The following is an 18,733-nucleotide window of genomic DNA, read 5'->3' as shown; positions in this document are numbered from 1 at the left end:
ATGAGTCAGTGTGTTTGTATTTCTTTTAAAATCAATTCATTATGAAAAATAGCTTCTTGATCATCCAAATATCATCGTTCCTGATGTTATAATACTGTATATCTAATAGTACAAGAGATGGTTGCTTTTGTATTAACTAGTGACATTAATTTTGAGTATGAAATCATTTGGAATTTTAAAATGTGGAATAATAAATTGGAAAGCTTTATTTCCTTTTGGGCTGTAGTTGTATTATTTTGTTCTGCATTAGTGGAAAATCTGTCAAATATTTGTTTCTATTGGTGGCTATACTCTAAAAAGAGCTAAATGTTTCCAGCTTACTCATAAAGATATTGAATAAACTGACAAGAACTGAAGTTTTAACTGTAAATGTTAGAGGGTCTTTCAGTATGTGTCAGTTTTATTTAGGTTGATTGTGGTTCTGCTTGATGACTCTTGTGCGTCAGATAAACAGTGTTGTGTTCACTCGACCAGTTATCCTCATCACAGTCTCTTCATCAACCCTCTGCAGCTGTAGCAGGCCGTTTTCACTTCAGTCAAACTGAAGGAGGTTTTTGTACGACTCTAAATCACTGTGTGAACACTCCACCACCATGGTAGCCCAGACAGTAGTAATCTCCAACATCTTCAGCCTGAACACCACTGATGGTCAGAGTGTAGCCAGAACCAGAACTACTGCCACTGAATCGAGATGGAGTTCCTGAGTTTAGAGTTGATGCTTGGTATATAAGAAGTTTGGGAGCTTGTCCAGGTTTCTGAAGGTACCAACTGAGATCACTACCAATGTTTGAACTCCCTGTGGCGCTGATGGTCACCGTCCCTCCAAGACTAACAGACTTGGATTTGTCAGTCTGAGTCAGAAAATTGTTGGCAGAAGACTCTGAAATGGGAAATGAAAAATCTTAAAGAGTAAATATTATAGCCAATAGCCAATGGAGAAGCAGTTCAGGTTGCGATGGGAGAGAAAAATAGAAAAGACATTTAAGCAAAAGTAAAAGGGAGAACACAGACTGGATTTGCACCAAACATTTTCAGAATCTCTCACCCTGACTCAGAAAACCCAACATGACCAGCAGAGTTATTGGCGACATCATCCTGATGCAGTTTTCAGTGTGAGTGCATGAAAGCAGTTCAGACTCTCTGTGACACAAGAACTTAAACTCTGAGGAGCAGTGATGCATGAAAGTCATGCAAAATACATTTAAGAAGGCAAACACACACCTGTTGTTGTGAAACAGAAAGAGCAGAAGTGAGGAGGAGTGAGAGATCAACCTCTACAGAGGATCATTTTAATTCAAAGTTCATCCAGAAAACATCATCTTTATCCTCTTTATTATGTTGTTTAGGTTGTATGGCGCCACCTGCTGGCAGATTGGATGAACACTTAACTCAGCATGATCTGACCAAACATTTGATTGATTTTGATTTCTCTGTTTTCACAATCATTTTTATTATTGTTGTTGTTAGCACAAAGGCAGGAATTTAAACCCATTTTATCTCACTTTAGGGCCTGCTCAGCGTTTTAGGTGACCAACTCTTTCCCTTCACACTTAACAGGTGTCTAATTAAAGTATGTTATATTGTATATTTGGTATTTGATTTATCTGAAAAGTTGAGTAATAAGTTGAAGTTGATTGTTTGGTGTGCAGGATCTTAGACAGCCACTAAATGTTCTGTTTGGGCTGCTGTTTGTGTTAATAAAATGATACTGTTAGCATAAATAATGTTTTAACAACCCTGTTAATAGAAGGATGAGTTTCAATGAGATAAGAGAAGAACATTATTAGAAAATGTTGGACTATATCCTGTGAGACAGGATGTGAGTATGTTGTTGATTGATGTTTACAGAAAAAATCCCAAAGGAATAGTTTGACATCTTGGGAAATACAGTTATTTGATTTCCTGCCGAGAGGAAGATGAGAAGATTGACACCCCTTTTTTATTTGTACATAAATATGGAGCTATGGCTCCTGGTTAGCTTAGCATTACAAATGTAAATAGGGAGAAACAGCTAGCTTGTCTGTTGGTAACAAAATCTGCCCATAAAACCTCTAAAGCTCACTAATTAATATATGGCTTGTTTAATATTAACAAAAGCCAAAGTTTCTGCTGGTTGTCTGGCAACATCACATAAACCCCTGTTAAACTTGTCTTGTTTTTTCAATTTGTTTTTTGGGGGATTAAACAGGCAACATATAACATGTTAATTAATGAGCTTTAGAGGTACTGGTGGGCAGATTTTTTTTGCCTTCAGACAGAGCCAGGCTAGCTGTTTCCCTCTGTTTCCAGTTGTTATGCTAAGCTAAGCTAACTGGCTACTGGCTCTTGCTTTGTCTTTAACTGACAGATATGAGAGTTTGTATCAGTCAACAAGACAATTAATCAGCAAATATCTGAGTGACAAACAACATATTGATGTGTGTCTAAGTTTCTAGATTGTGGAAAATGTTCCGTTTTTTTTTTCACAACTTCTGATATCATTGTATGTGGAAAATGAACATCATGATGGTTAGTTTCAATGTCAGTTTCACACTTTTTGACATGGAATAAAAGGAAGATATTTAAAAATATAAAATATGCCAATATATTCATGTGTACATGTCGTTTGTGATTGGTACAGTTTGTGCTTGGTGAGGTTACTGTCAGCTCTGTGTTCAGTGGTCTGTGTCAGAGTCTCTTCCTCTTCAGCAGCTGCAGTCGGTTCCTGCTGTAACAGCTCAGTGTCTCTGCAGTCTGACTGAGGGAGGTTTTTGTACGACTACAAATCACTGTGTGAACACTGGCCCACTGTGGTAACTCATACAGTAGTAAACTGCTGCATCTTCAGCCTGAACTCCACTGATGGTCATTGCAGCGTTTACTCCGTCTCCTCTGCCAGAAAATCGAGATGAAAACTCACTTGTTGGATTCTGACCCAATTTGATGACCAACTTTGGAGCTTCTCCAGATTTCTGCTGATACCATTGCACTCTACTATCTCCATCTGACCATGTTTGAACCTTTGGGTTGGTTTTACAGGTCAGAGTGACTGGGGATCCGAGAGCAGATGTTACTACAGGAGGCTGAGTCACAGTCACTTGACTGCAAGATCCTGAAAAAAAGGGAAAAACATTACATGAAGTAAAATTACTCATATTTAGATGTAGACACACGTGTGTAATATCCAGCTATAACTCAGTAGATGTGAGCGGTTTTAGTGATGTAATTACTTTCTAATTTTATGTTAAAAATAAATCACACCTTTGAGGCAGCAGCAGGCCAGCGTCCAGATGAGGATGGTGATGAGAGTCATGGTGGTTGTGCTTTCTGCTGTGTTGACTGACAGATCTGAGTCCTGCAGTGTTGAACTCACAGGACTATAAACCTTCTCAGTTCACTGGAGGATCAGCTGACGATGCAAAGCCTCCTCTCTATGGAAATGATTTCTCTGCTCTCAACAGACTGAAGGCAACGTGGGACACAAAATCAGAAGAAATACTGTTTGGATTTACACCATCTATGATCTTAATGGAATAAAATAACTTTCTTTTGAAAACAAATTTGAGGATTTACAACATTTGTTTCAATGGGAGTGGTTGGTATCTATTTATGTAATTTGTTTTACATACAAGGTTTCACAAATACACTATATACTCATTCTGTAATTTATAATTATTATTTATTATTTATTTAACATTGTCTCAAATATGTAACATGTTTACAATCTGAATTTGTTACAGGGCAAATCAACCTGTTTTGTGTCACTTGTACAAAATTTCATAAAAATGATGTAAAATATTTTGATTCATGAGGAAATTTAAAACTAAATCAATGAAAACATTTTATACATTTGATAAAATGTTAATTATCCAGTTTGAGCAGAAAATAAAGTGACTTTTCAGTGGATAGATGCTTGTTCACAGTGCAGGAGGTTTTTGTACGGCCACTTAATGAGTTTGTATCACTGTGGTGGACTTTTGGTGGGGGAACCAAACTCATCATTAACTGTAAGTACCAGAGATTTCTCATTTCTACAACATAAGATATTATATCGAGTTTTGCACCAGAATGTGATAAAACTAGTATTTATTTGGGGTAATTTATATATTATGGGTATTTTTCACTTTGCATTAAGCTCAGCTGAAGTTTGGAGAAAACTTTGTGCAGATATTATTAATTGTTTATTATTGTAGATGGTGTTATGATGACATATTTGCAAAAAAAAAAAATCTAATTTTCATAAATTTTACTTTTAGTCAATTGTTTGCTTCACAAAATGTCGTTGTAAAATTTCTCTGATTAACATTTGAACAACCAAACAATAAATTTAACTTTATTCATTATTTTTTAACATTCAAACAATTTTAAGATTTAAAATATAATGTTGGTTTCTGTAAAACAAATAAATGAGTTTATATTTAGATCCAGTTTTGCTGTAGTTTGTGTTCACAGTTGGTTAGTTTGATGTTGAGAGAAGGAAGTGAAACAGACAGATGACAAAGTTTTTAACTGTAATCACACATTAGTGTTTCACCTCTTAACTTTTATATAAACTCATCAAGAAAATCATTGCAAGAATAATTATTTACTCTAACACATTTAGATTTAATTCAATGATCATTAAATTAAATGAATCATTACATTTGAACCTAACTCATGTTGTATATTGTCTGATTCTTAGTGATTTATGATGATTTGCCACAATAGATTCATTGCTTTAAATGTCAAAATTACAAGTGCAAACACCATTTAGCTTTATTAACAAAACCCTCATTTCCTCCCATTTCTCACTGCCTCTCCTCTGTCTGATCACAGTGTCACACACACAGTTAATCCACAGCATTGTTAACCTCTGTCATGTATCATAACTCAGCTGTCTGTCCTACAGTAGAAGTTAATCTGCTCCTTGTGTGTCTCTGCTCTCCCCTCCAGCTGGCCCCATGGTCAGGCCCTCAGTCTCTCTGCTTCCCCCCTCCTCTCAGCAGCTCTCTGGGGGCTCGGCCACGCTGGCCTGCCTGCTGACCGGCTACTCTCCTCAGGGAGCTGTGGTGAGCTGGGAGGTGGACGGTAGACAGGTGACAGAGGGTGTCCTGAGCAGCTCAGAGGAGGAGAAGAGCGGACGCTACAGCAGCAGCAGCATCCTGAGCCTGAGCCAGGAGCGCTGGATGGAAGGAGAGCTGTACTCCTGCAAAGTCCTCCATCATGACCACAGCCAGACCAAGTCCCTCCACAGGAGCCAGTGTAAGGGCTAGAGGGGCTGGCTGAAGCCCAGGACAGGAGCTGTGTCTGGGGGGAGCAGGAGGAACACACCTGCTCATCTGATCAATATGAGTTTTAATGTCTGTAGAGTAAACTGAAGCTTTGTGTGACAAAGAACAACAACAACTTAGAGAGTAATGTGTGTAGCTCAGCAGCTAGATGTGAGTGTGCTTAATAACTGTCCTGTTGATGATTAACGTTTTTGCTAATAAAGCTTGCACTGATGAAAGAAAACATTATAAATATTTTGTTCTTTTATCTTATGAAGAGTGGTAAGAAATGAAAAGGTTTTACAACTTTAACTGATTCTCCTCTCTGTGGAAACTGAAAAGCTTCGGACTTAAGTGACAAAATTAATTAACAACATTTTAACTGGTAATGGAAGTAGAATAATGTAGTAACAAGAATTTTTTTTAATACAAATTTATATCATGATTAAAAAACTTGGAAAATATATTTTGGAATTAGATTTTCAGTGTTGAAAAAATCATGACTGAAATATGTGATCAGCCAACATTTGTCAGAGCTCTTCTGCTGAGAGTAAATGTGAAAAAAAAAACATGATTTGGTGTCGAAAGATGTTTCTCTATTACAAAAAATACAAGAAAAGAATTGAATCCATGTAGCTGAGTGAAGATGTATTCCTCCCTCTTTCTTCTTCAGTAGGTGTGTTGTAGTTCAGAGATATTGATGAGGCTACAGATCTACTCTGTTCAACTATTTGTGCAAAATCATGACTCTATCTTGATGTGTATTCAGATTTCTCTCACTAATCTTACTCATATTCTCATGCATTGCCATTATGTTTCAATATAACCATTTTTTAATCAGTCAAACATGTAACCAATAAAATAAAACTGAATATTATAGTAAATCACTATCTTTGTGTGTATTTTGTGATATATGATTCATGAGAAATGCATATTCATGCCAGTATTATACCTCATCTTTCCAACATGCTTCACTTCAACATCAAGTCAGGTTTCTATTCATTATTTTATAGTATGTGTAACAATATAATATGAAATATAAAGTATAACATATTTATCATTTCTGAATCAAAAACTTTTTTAGATGAAACTGTTACAGTAGATTGTTTTGTGCTGCTGAATGTAAAACTATTGGTGGAAATATTGTTGAACATCAGTTGCTGTCAGAGGATATATTCTTACAACAACTCTGTTCTTGAAATGATGTGAAATAATGATGAAGATTTAACTGAAAAACTGCAGGTTGGAAAATGTCTTTCAGTTTGTTTCAGTGTAATTTGGGTTCATTGTGGTTCTGCTTGATGACTCTTGTGTGTCAGAGTCACAGTGTTGTGTTCACTCGACCAGTTATCCTCATCACAGTCTCTTCATCAACCCTCTGCAGCTGCAGCAGGCCGTTTTAACTTCAGTCAAACTGAAGGAGGTTTTTGTACGGCTCTAAATCACTGTGTGAACACTCCACCACCATGGTTACCAAAACAGTAGTAATCTCCAACATCTTCAGCCTGAACACCACTGATGGTCAGAGTGTAGCCAGAACCAGATCTACTGCCACTGAATCGAGATGGAGTTCCTGAGTTTAGAGTTGATGCGCTGTATATAAGAAGTTTGGGAGTTTGTCCAGGTTTCTGAAGGTACCAACTGAGATCACTACCAATGTTTGAACTCCCTGTGGCGCTGATGGTCACCGTCCCTCCAAGACTAACAGACTTGAATTTGTCAGTCTGAGTCAGAAAATTGTTGGCAGAAGACTCTGAAATGAGAAATGAAAAATCTTAAAAAGTAAATATTATAGCCAATAGCCAATGGAGAAGCAGTTCAGGTTGTGATGGGAGAGAAAAATAGAAAAGACATTTAAGCAAAAGTAAAAGGGAGAACACAGGCTGGATTTGCACCAAACATTTTCAGAATCTCTCACCCTGACTCAGAAAACCCAACATGACCAGCAGAGTTATTGGCGACATCATCTTGATGCAGTTTTCAGTGTGAGTGCATGAAAGCAGTTCAGACTCTCTGTGACACAAGAACTTAAACTCTGAGGAGCAGTGATGCATGAAAGTCATGCAAAATACATTTAAGAAGGCAAACACACACCTGTTGTTGTGAAACAGAAAGAGCAGAGGTGAGGAGGAGTGAGAGATCAACCTCTACAGAGGATCATTCTAATTCAAAGTTCATCCAGAAAACATCGACTTTATCCTCTTTATTATGTTGTTTAGGTTGTATGGTGCCACCTGCTGGCAGATTGGATGAACACTTAACTCAGCATGATCTGACCCAACATTTGATTGATTTTGATTTCTCCGTTTTCACAATCATTTTTATTATTGTTGTTGTTAGCACAAAGGCAGGAATTTAAACCCATTTTATCTCACTTTAGGGCCTGCTCAGCGTTTTAGGTGACCAACTCTTTCCCTTCACACTTAACAGGTGTCTAATTAAAGTATGTTATATTGATTATTTGGTATTTGATTTATCTAAAAAGTTGAGTAATAAATTGAAGTTGATTGTTTGGTGTGCAGGATCTTAGACAGCCACTAAATGTTCTGTTTGGGCTGCTGTTTGTGTTAATAAAATGATACTGTTAGCATAAATAATGTTTTAACAACCCTGTTAATAGGAGGATGAGTTTCAATGAGATAAGAGAAGAACATTATTAGAAAATGTTGGACTACATCCTGTGAGACAAGATGTGAGTAAACAACATGTTGTTGATTGATGTTTACAGAAAAAATCCCAAAGGAATAGTTTGACATCTTGGGAAATACAGTTATTTGATTTCTTGCCGAGAGGTAGATGAGAAGATCGACACCACTTTTTTATTTGTACATAAATATGGAGCTATGGCTCCTGGTTAGCTTAGCATTACAAATGTAAATAGGGAGAAACAGCTAGCTTGTCTGTAGGTAACAAAATCTGCCTATAAAACCTCTAAAGCTCACTAATTAATATCTGGCTTGTTTAATATTAACAAAAGCCAAAGTTTTTTGTCTGGCAACATCACATAAACCCCTGTTAAACCACAATTTGTCTTGTTTTTTCAATTTGTTTTTTGGGGGATTAAACAGGCAACATATAACATGTTAATTAATGAGCTTTAGAGGTACTGGTGAGCAGATTTTGTTGCCTTCTGACAGAGCCAGGCTAGCTGTTTCCCTCTGTTTCCAGTTGTTATGCTAAGCTAAGCTAACTGGCTACTGGCTCTTGCTTTGTCTTTAACTGACAGATATGATAGTTTGTATCAGTCAACAAGACAGTGAATCAGCAAATATCTGTGAATGTCCAGTGAATAATGTTTTCAAGTGACAAACAACATGTTGATGTGTGTCTAAGTTTCTAGATTGTGGAAAATGTTCTGTTTTTTTTTTTTTTCTCCACAACTTCTGATATCACTGTATGTGGAAAATGAACATCATGATGGTTAGTTTCAATGTCAGTTTCGCACTTTTTGACATGGAATAAAAGGAAGATATTTAAAAATATAAAATATGCCAATATATTCATGTGTACATGTTGTTTGTGATTGGTACAGTTTGTGCTTGGTGAGGTTACTGTCAGCTCTGTGTTCAGTGGTCTGTGTCAGAGTCTCTTCCTCTTCAGCAGCTGCAGTCGGTTCCTGCTGTAACAGCTCAGTGTCTCTGCAGTCTGACTGAGGGAGGTTTTTGTACGACTACAAATCACTGTGTGAACACCCGAGCACTGTTTATATAGTGGTAACTCTGACAGTAGTAAACTGCTGCATCTTCAGTCTGAACTCCACTGATGGTCAAAGAGAAGTCAGAGCTGCTTCCACTGCCACTAAACCGAGCTGGTGTTCCTGATTCACGTGTGCTTGCATATCTTATTAGGAGTTTTGTAGTCTGTCCAGATTTCTGTTGATACCAGGACATAGCACCATTTCCAAAACTATCTCTATAAACAGCCTGGCTGGTTTTACAGGTCAGAGTGACAGTGGATCCTGGAGTAGATGTCACTACTGGAGGTTGAGTCACAGTCACCTGACCGCTGCATCCTGCAGACAGAAACAAATCTTTCATTTATCAGCAGAAATAAATGACAGAAAAGGAAACACATCATGTTTGAAATGTTGCTGAGTGAATGAACCTGTAAAACAGCAGCAGGCCAGCGTCCAGATGAGGATGGTGATGAGAGTCATGGTGGTTGTGCTTTCTGCTGTGTTGACTGACAGATCTGAGTCCTGCAGTGTTGAACTCACAGGACTATAAACCTTCTCAGTTCACTGGAGGATCAGCTGACGATGCAAAGCCTCCTCTCTATGGAAATGATTTCTCTGCTCTCAACAGACAGAAGGCAACATGGGACACAAAATCAGGAGAAATACTGTTTGGATTTACACCATCTATGATCTTAATGGAATAAAATAACTTCTTTTGGAAACAAATTTGAGGATTTACAACATTTGTTTCAATGGGAGTGGTTGGTATCTATTTATTTAATTTGTTTTACATACAAGGTTTCACAAATACACTATATACTCATTCTGTAATTTATAATTAATTATATTTATGATTATTTAGAAATGTTGTGTTTATTTAACATTGTCTCAAATATGTAACATGTTTACAATCTGAATTTGTTACAGGGCAAATCAACCTGTTTTGTTGTCACTTGTACAAAATTTCATAAAAATGATGTAAAATATTTTGATTCATGAGGAAATTTAAAACTAAATCAATGAAAACATTTTATACATTTGATAAAATGTTAATTATCCAGTTTTAGCAGAAAATAAAGTGACTTTTCAGTGGATAGATGCTTGTTCACAGTGCAGGAGGTTTTTGTACGGCCACTTAATGAGTTTGTATCACTGTGGAGGACTTTTGGTGGAGGAACCAAACTCATCGTTGACTGTAAGTACCAGAGATTTATTACTTTTTACAATATATAGAATTTATACCTTTTATCAAATATTTCATGACACTGTGATTAAGTTCAGTGTTTGCATGATTTTCTGTTTTTTGTTATTAATCAAACAAGGCTGATCTCACAATCTGAGAAGAAACTTTGCAGAGATCAAAATTCACTCAGTATTTAAGATAATACATTTTTGGATAAAAAAGATAAACATACATTTTCTAGTATATTATTTTTACGATGACTTTTAACTTTTATTTAACTTTTAAATATTATCTGCATTCAAATGTTTGTCAACAAAATTTGGGGGGAAAAAAAGCAAAGATTTATCTACGAAACATCAGTTGTTTTTGTTGTTGTTTTTTTAAATTTACTTATTTTGATCATCCAAACTGTTTTTAAAATCTATTGTTGTTTACCGCTAATATGATTTTATCAGTTAATGCAGCTCAGCTTTGTGTTCACGGTTCACTTATTTCACATGTAGTGAAAAGGAAGTGAAAGAGACAGATGACAAAGTTTTAACTGTATTCACATGAGTGTTTCACTTCTGTCAGTTTAAACACAAGAAAATGAATTATTCACTGTCTCACATTATGAAACAGATATGAAGATGTCATCAATAATTATTATCAATGAACCTTTTTCACTGCATTGAACTCATGTGTCTGATGGTCTGATTCTTAGTGTATGAGTGCAACAGCAACACAAGCTCTAAAGTTTTCCGTCTTTGTCTTTTCTCCCCCCTCTCCTCCCCCTCTCTCTCCTCCAGTGGGTGTGGTGCGGCCCACCCTGACCGTCCTCCCCCCCTCCAGAGAGCAGCTGCAGCAGGGCAGTGCCACACTGGTGTGTCTGTCCAGCGGGGGCTTCCCCTCAGCCTGGAGGCTGGACTGGAAGGTGGGGGGCAGCAGCAGCTCCTCAGGGGTGTCACACGGCGCGGAGGTCCTGGGGAGGGACGGCCACTACAGCCGGAGCAGCACCCTGAGCCTCTCTGCAGACCAGTGGAGGAAGGTGGGCTCAGTGAGCTGTGAGGCCAGTCTGAGTGGACAGACCCCTGTCACTCAAACCCTGGACCCTGACCGCTGCTCAGAGTAGAGCTTCAGCAACACTTCCTGTCTGGAAATGATGCTTCTTTTTCTTTGCTAGAGATCTTGATGAAGCTACAGATCTTCTCTGTTCAGCTGTTTCTGCAAGTTTCACGTCTCTCTCCTCAGTGTTTTAATGTGCATGTTGCTTTCTAATACTGATCTTCCTTATATTCTGCTTTATGTTCATTACTTTTCAAATGAGACTTAATATTCTTAGTTTCACTTCAAGAGAAATTATTCATACATGTAAAGTGTGAAATGAACATTGAACCATTATTCAATAAAACTGTTGATTATAATGAGTCAGTGTGTTTGTATTTCTTTTAAAATCAATTCGTTATGAAAAATAGCTTCTTGATCATCCAAATATCATCATTCCTGATGTTATAATACTGTATATCTAATAGTACAAGAGATGGTTGCTTTTTTATTAACTAGTGACATTAATTTTGAGTATGAAATCATTTGGAATTTTAAAATGTGGAATAATAAATTGGAAAGCTTTATTTCCTTTTGGGCTGTAGTTGTATTATTTTGTTCTGCATTAGTGGAAAATCTGTCAAATATTTGTTTCTATTGGTGGCTATACTCTAACAAGAGCTAAATGTTTCCAGCTTACTCATAAAGATATTGAATAAACTGACAAGAACTGAAGTTTTAACTGTAAATGCAAGAGGGTCTTTCAGTATGTGTCAGTTTTATTTGGGTTCATTGTGGTTCTGCTTGATGACTCTTGTGTGTCAGAGTCACAGTGTTGTGTTCGCTCGACCAGTTATCCTCATCACAGTCTCTTCATCAACCCTCTGCAGCTGCAGCAGGCCGTTTTCACTTCAGTCAAACTGAAGGAGGTTTTTGTACGACTCGAAATCACTGTGTGAACGTTAAATCAGTATGGAATCCCAGACAGTAGTAATCTCCAACATCTTCAACCTGAACACCACTGATGGTCAGAGTGTACATCAGGTGTCTACTCTAATTAAAGTATGTTATATTTTATATTTGGTATTTGATTTATCTGAAAAGTTGAGTAATAAGTTGCTAGCTGTTTCCCTCTGTTTCCAGTTGTTATGCTAAGCTAAGCTAACTGGCTACTGGCTCTTGCTTTGTCTTTAACTGACAGATATGAGAGTTTGTATCAGTCAACAAGACAGTGAATCAGCAAATATCTGAGAATGTCCAGTGAATAATGTTTTCAAGAAACAAACAACATGTTGATGTGTGTCTAAGTTTCTAGATTGTGGAAAATGTTCCGTTTTTGTTTTTTTTTCCCACAACTTCTGATATCACTGTATGTGGAAAATGAACATCATGATGGTTAGTTTCAATGTCAGTTTCACACTTTTTGACATGGAATAAAAGGAAGATATTTAAAAATATAAAATATGCCAATATATTCATGTGTACATGTTGTTTGTGATTGGTACAGTTTGTGCTTGGTGAGGTTACTGTCAGCTCTGTGTTCAGTGGTCTGTGTCAGAGTCTCTTCCTCTTCAGCAGCTGCAGTCGGTTCCTGCTGTAACAGCTCAGTGTCTCTGCAGTCTGACTGAGGGAGGTTTTTGTACGACTACAAATCACTGTGTGAACACTGGCCCACTGTGGTAACTCATACAGTAGTAAACTGCTGCATCTTCAGTCTGAACTCCACTGATGGTCAAAGTGAAGTCAGACCTGCTTCCACTGCCACTAAACCGAGCTGGTGTTCCTGATTCACGTTTGCTTGCATAATATATTAGGCGTTTTGGAGTCTGTCCAGATTTCTGTTGATACCAGTACATAGTTTCATCTCCATCACTATATCTATAAACAGCCTGGCTGGTTTTACAGGTCAGAGTGACAGTGGATCCTGGAGTAAATGTCACTACTGGAGGTTGAGTCACAGTCACCTGACCGCTGCATCCTGCAGACAGAAACAAATCTTTCATTTATCAGCAGAAATTAATGACAGAAAAGGAAACACATCATGTTTGAAATGTTGCTGAGTGAATGAACCTGTAAAACAGCAGCAGGCCAGCGTCCAGATGAGGATGGTGATGAGAGTCATGGTGGTTGTGCTTTCTGCTGTGTTGACTGACAGATCTGAGTCCTGCAGTGTTGAACTCACAGGACTATAAACCTTCTCAGTTCACTGGAGGATCAGCTGACGATGCAAAGCCTCCTCTCTATGGAAATGATTTCTCTGCTCTCAACAGACTGAAGGCAACATGGGACACAAAATCAGGAGAAATACTGTTTGGATTTACACCATCTATGATCTTAATGGAATAAAATAACTTCTTTTGTTAACAAATTTGAGGATTTACAACATTTGTTTCAATGGGAGTGGTTGGTATCTACTTATTTAATTTGTTTTACATACAAGGTTTCACAAATACACTATATACTCATTCTGTAATTTATGATTAATTATATTTATGATTATTTAGAAATGTTGTGTTTATTTAACATTGTCTCAAATATGTAACATGTTTACAATCTGAATTTGTTACAGGGCAAATCAACCTGTTTTGTGTCACTTGTACAAAATTTCATAAAAATGATGTAAAATATTTTGATTCATGAAGAAATTTAAAACCAAATCAATGAAAACATTTTACACATTTAGTAAAATGTTAATTATCCAGTTTCAGCAGAAAATAAAGTGACTTTTCAGTGGATAGATGCTTGTTCACAGTGCAGGAGGTTTTTGTACGGCCACTTAATGAGTTTGTATCACTGTGGTGGACTTTTGGTGGTGGAACCAAACTCATCATTAACTGTAAGTACCAGAGATTTCTCATTTCTACAACATAAGATATTATATCGAGTTTTGCACCAGAATGTGATAAAACTAGTATTTATTTGGGGTAATTTATATATTATGGGTATTTTTCACTTTGCATTAAGCTCAGCTGAAGTTTGGAGAAAACTTTGTGCAGATATTATTAATTGTTTATTATTGTAGATGGTGTTATGATGACATATTTGCACAAAAAAAAAAAATCTAATTTTCATATATTTTATTTTTAATCAATTGTTTGTTTCACAAAATGTCGTTGTAAAATTTCTCTGACAAACATTTGAACAACCAAACAATAAATTTAACTTTATTCATTATTTTTTAACATTGAAACAATTTTTAGATTTAAAATATGATGTTGGTTTCTGTAAAAAAACAAATAAATGAGTTTATATTTAGATCCAGTTTTGCTGTAGTTTGTGTTCACAGTTGGTTAGTTTGATGTTGAGAAAAGGAAGTGAAACAGACAGATGACAAAGTCTTTAACTGTAATCACACATTAGTGTTTCACCTCTTAACTTTTATATAAACTCATCAAGAAAATCATTGCAAGAATAATTATTTACTCTAACACATTTAGATTTAATTTAATGATCATTAAATTAAATGAATCATTACATTTGAACCTAACTCATGTTGTATATTGTCTGATTCTTAGTGATTTATGATGATTTGCTACAATAGATTCATTGCTTTAAATGTCAAAATTACAAGTATTAACACCATTTAGCTTTATTAACAAAACCCTCATTTCCTCCCATTTCTCACTGCCTCTCCTCTGTCTGATCACAGTGTCACACACACAGTTAATCCACAGCATTGTTAACCTCTGTCATGTATCTTAACTCAGCTGTCTGTCCTACAGTAGAAGTTAATCTGCTCCTTGTGTGTCTCTGCTCTCCCCTCCAGCTGGCCCCATGGTCAGGCCCTCAGTCTCTCTGCTTCCCCCCTCTTCTCAGCAGCTCTCTGGGGGCTCGGCCACGCTGGCCTGCCTGCTGACCGGCTACTCTCCTCAGGGAGCCGTGGTGAGCTGGGAGGTGGACGGTAGAGAGGTGACAGAGGGGGTCCTGAGCAGCTCAGAGGAGGAGAAGAGCGGACGCTACAGCAGCAGCAGCATCCTGAGCCTGAGCCAGGAGCGCTGGATGGAAGGAGAGGTGTACTCCTGCAAAGTCCTCCATCAGGACCACACCCAGACCCAGTCCCTCCACAGGAGCCAGTGTAAGGGCTAGAGGGGCTGGCTGAAGCCCAGGACAGGAGCTGTGTCTGGGGGGAGCAGGAGGAACACACCTGCTCATCTGATCAATATGAGTTTTAATGTCTGTAGAGTAAACTGAAGCTTTGTGTGACAAAGAACAACAACAACTTAGAGAGTAATGTGTGTAGCTCAGCAGCTAGATGTGAGTGTGCTTAATAACTGTCCTGTTGATGATTGATGTTTTTGCTAATAAAGCTTGCACTGATGAAAGAAAACATTATAAATATTTTGTTCTTTTATCTTATGAAGAGTGGTAAGAAATGAAAAGGTTTTACAACTTTAACTGATTCTCCTCTCTGTGGAAATTGAAAAGCTTCAGACTTAAGTGACAAAATTAATTAACATTTTAACTGATAATGGAAGTAGAATAATGTAGTATCAATAATGTTTTTTTTAAATACAAATTTATATCATGATTAAAAAACTTGGAAAATATATTTTGGAATTAGATTTTCAGTGTTGAAAAAATCATGACTGAAATGTGTGATCAGGCAACATTTGTCAGAGCTCTTCTGCTGAGAGTAAATGTGAAAAAAAAAACATGATTTGGTGCCGAAAGATGTTTCTCTATTACAAAAAATACAAGACAAGAATTGAATCTATGTAGCTGAGTGAAGATGTATTCCTCCCTCTTTCTTCTCCAGTAGGTGTGTTGTAGTTCAGAGATATTGATGAGGCTACAGATCTACTCTGTTCAACTATTTGTGCAAAATCATGACTCTATCTTGATGTGTATTCAGTTTTCTCTCACTAATCTTACTCATATTCTGATGCATTGCCATTATGTTTCAATATAACCATTTTTTAATCAGTCAAACATGTAACCAATAAAATAAAACTGAATATTATAGTAAATCACTATCTTTGTGTGTATTTTGTGATATATTATTCATGAGAAATGCATATTCATGCCAGTATTATACCTCATCTTTCCAACATGCTTCACTTCAACATCAAGTCAGGTTTCTATTCATTATTTTATAGTATGTGTAACAATATAATATGAAATATAAAGTATAACATATTTATCATTTCTGAATCAAAAACTTTTTTAGATGAAACTGTTACAGTAGATTGTTTTGTGCTGCTGAATGTAAAACTATTGGTGGAAATATTGTTGAACATCAGTTGCTGTCAGAGGATATATTCTTACAACAACTCTGTTCTTGAAATGATGTGAAATAATGATGAAGATTTAACTTAAAAACTGCAGGTTGGAAAATGTCTTTCAGTTTGTTTCAGTCTAATTTGGGTTCATTGTGGTTCTGCTTGATGACTCTTGTGTTTCAGAGTCACAGTGTTGTGTTCACTCGACCAGTTATCCTCATCACAGTCTCTTCATCAACCCTCTGCAGCTGCAGCAGGCCGTTTTCACTTCAGTCAAACTGAAGGAGGTTTTTGTACGGCTATAAATCACTGTGTGAACACTCCACCAGTATGTAAGCCCAGACAGTAGTAATCTCCAACATCTTCAGCCTGAACACCACTGATGGTCAGAGTGTAGCCAGAACCAGATCTACTGCCACTGAATCGAGATGGAGTTCCTGACTGTAGAGTTGAGGCTCTGTATATAAGAAGTTTGGGAGCTTGTCCAGGTTTCTGAAGGTACCAACTGAGATCATCACCAATATCTGAACTCCCTGTGGCGCTGATGGTCACCGTCCCTCCAAGACTAACAGACTTGGATTTGTCAGTCTGAGTCAGAAATTTGTTGGCAGAAGACTCTGAAATGAGAAATGAAAAATCTTAAAGAATAAATATTATAGCCAATAGCCAATGGAGAAGCAGTTCAGGTTGTGATGGGAGAGAAAAATAGAAAAGACATTTAAGCAAAAGTAAAAGGGAGAACACAGACTGGATTTGCACCAAACATTTTCAGAATCTCTCACCCTGACTCAGAAAACCCAACATGACCAGCAGAGTTATTGGCGACATCATCCTGATGCAGTTTTCAGTGTGAGTGCATGAAAACAGTTCAGACTCTCTGTGACACAAGAACTTAAACTCTGAGGAGCAGTGATGCATGAAAGTCATGCAAAATACATTTAAGAAGGCAAACACACACCTGTTGTTGTGAAACAGAAAGAGCAGAAGTGAGGAGGAGTGAGAGATCAACCTCTACAGAGGATCATTCTAATTCAAAGTTCATCCAGAAAACATTGACTTTATCCTCTTTATTATGTTGTTTAGGTTGTATGGCGCCACCTGCTGGCAGATTGGACGAACACTTAACTCAGCATGATCTGACCCAACATTTGATTGATTTTGGTTTTTCTGTTTTCACAATCATTTTTATTATTGTTGTTGTTAGCACAAAGGCAGGAATTTAAACGCATTTTATCTCACTTTAGGGCCTGCTCAGCGTTTTAGGTGACCAACTCTTTCCCTTCACACTTAACAGGTGTCTACTCTAATTAAAGTATGTTATATTGTATATTTGGTATTTGATTTATCTGAAAAGTTGAGTAATAAGTTGAAGTTGATTGTTTGGTGTGCAGGATCTTAGACAGCCACTAAATGTTCTGTTTGGGCTGCTGTTTGTGTTAATAAAATGATACTGTTAGCATAAATAATGTTTTAACAACGCTGTTAATAGGAGGATGAGTTTCAATGAGATAAGAGAAGAACATTATTAGAAAATGTTGGACTGCATCCTGTGAGACAAGATGTGACTAAACAACATGTTGTTGATTGATGTTTACAGAAAAAATCCCAAAGGAATAGTTTGACATCTTGGGAAATACAGTTATTTGATTTCTTGCCGAGAGGAAGATGAGAAGATTGACACCCCTTTTTTATTTGTACATAAATATGGAGCTATGGCTCCTGGTTAGCTTAGCATTACAAATGTAAATAGGGAGAAACAGCTAGCTTGTCTGTAGGTAACAAAATCTGCCCATAAAACCTCTAAAGCTCACTAATTAATATCTGGCTTGTTTAATATTAACAAAAGCCAAAGTTTCTGCTGGTTGTCTGGCAACATCACATAAACCCCTGTTAAACCACAACTTGTCTTGTTTTTTCAATTTGTTTTTTGGGGGATTAAACAGGCAACATATAACATGTTAATTAATGAGCTTTAGAGGTACTGGTGGGCAGATTTTGTTGCCTTCAGACAGAGCCAGGCTAGCTGTTTCCCTCTGTTTCCAGTTGTTATGCTAAGCTAAGCTAACTGGCTACTGGCTCTTGCTTTGTCTTTAACTGACAGATATGAGAGTTTGTATCGGTCAACAAGACAATTAATCAGCAAATATCTGAGAATGTCCAGTGAATAATGTTTTCAAGTGACAAACAACATGTTGATGTGTGTCTAAGTTTCTAGATTGTGGAAAATGTTCGTTTTTTTTGTTTTTTTTCCCACAAGTTCTGATATCACTGTATGTGGAAAATGAACATCATGATGGTTAGTTTCAATGTCAGTTTCACACTTTTTGACATGGAATAAAAGGAAGATATTTAAAAATATAAAATATGCCAATATATTCATGTGTACATGTTGTTTGTGATTGGT

The 18,733-nt window shown here is 36.9% G+C and overlaps 5 gene segments (V, D, J or C); 3 read left to right on the top strand and 2 right to left on the bottom strand.

Moving 5' to 3' along the window:
- Positions 1-569: 569 nt before the first annotated feature.
- LOC137200162 (Ig kappa chain V region 120-like) lies at positions 570-1,091 on the bottom strand. The segment is given in 2 exon segments: positions 570-880; positions 1,046-1,091. Coding segments are annotated over 2 exon segments (357 nt in total).
- Positions 1,092-4,621: 3,530 nt separating this feature from the next.
- Positions 4,622-5,307, top strand: LOC137199474 (Ig lambda-1 chain C region-like). The segment is given in 1 exon segment: positions 4,622-5,307. A coding segment is annotated over 1 exon segment (312 nt).
- A 1,387-nt stretch (positions 5,308-6,694) lies between these two features.
- Positions 6,695-11,291, top strand: LOC137200161 (immunoglobulin lambda constant 6-like). The segment is given in 2 exon segments: positions 6,695-6,749; positions 10,876-11,291. Coding segments are annotated over 2 exon segments (378 nt in total).
- Positions 11,292-14,666: 3,375 nt separating this feature from the next.
- Positions 14,667-15,437, top strand: LOC137200122 (Ig lambda-1 chain C region-like). The segment is given in 1 exon segment: positions 14,667-15,437. A coding segment is annotated over 1 exon segment (312 nt).
- A 1,198-nt stretch (positions 15,438-16,635) lies between these two features.
- Positions 16,636-17,157, bottom strand: LOC137200160 (Ig kappa chain V region 120-like). The segment is given in 2 exon segments: positions 16,636-16,946; positions 17,112-17,157. Coding segments are annotated over 2 exon segments (357 nt in total).
- Positions 17,158-18,733: the final 1,576 nt, after the last annotated feature.

Source organism: Thunnus thynnus, chromosome 16 (genome assembly GCF_963924715.1).
Source record: "Thunnus thynnus chromosome 16, fThuThy2.1, whole genome shotgun sequence".
Classification (NCBI taxonomy): domain Eukaryota; kingdom Metazoa; phylum Chordata; class Actinopteri; order Scombriformes; family Scombridae; genus Thunnus; species Thunnus thynnus.
Note: the sequence above shows the minus strand (reverse complement) of the source record. Positions and strands in the feature narration are given on the sequence as shown.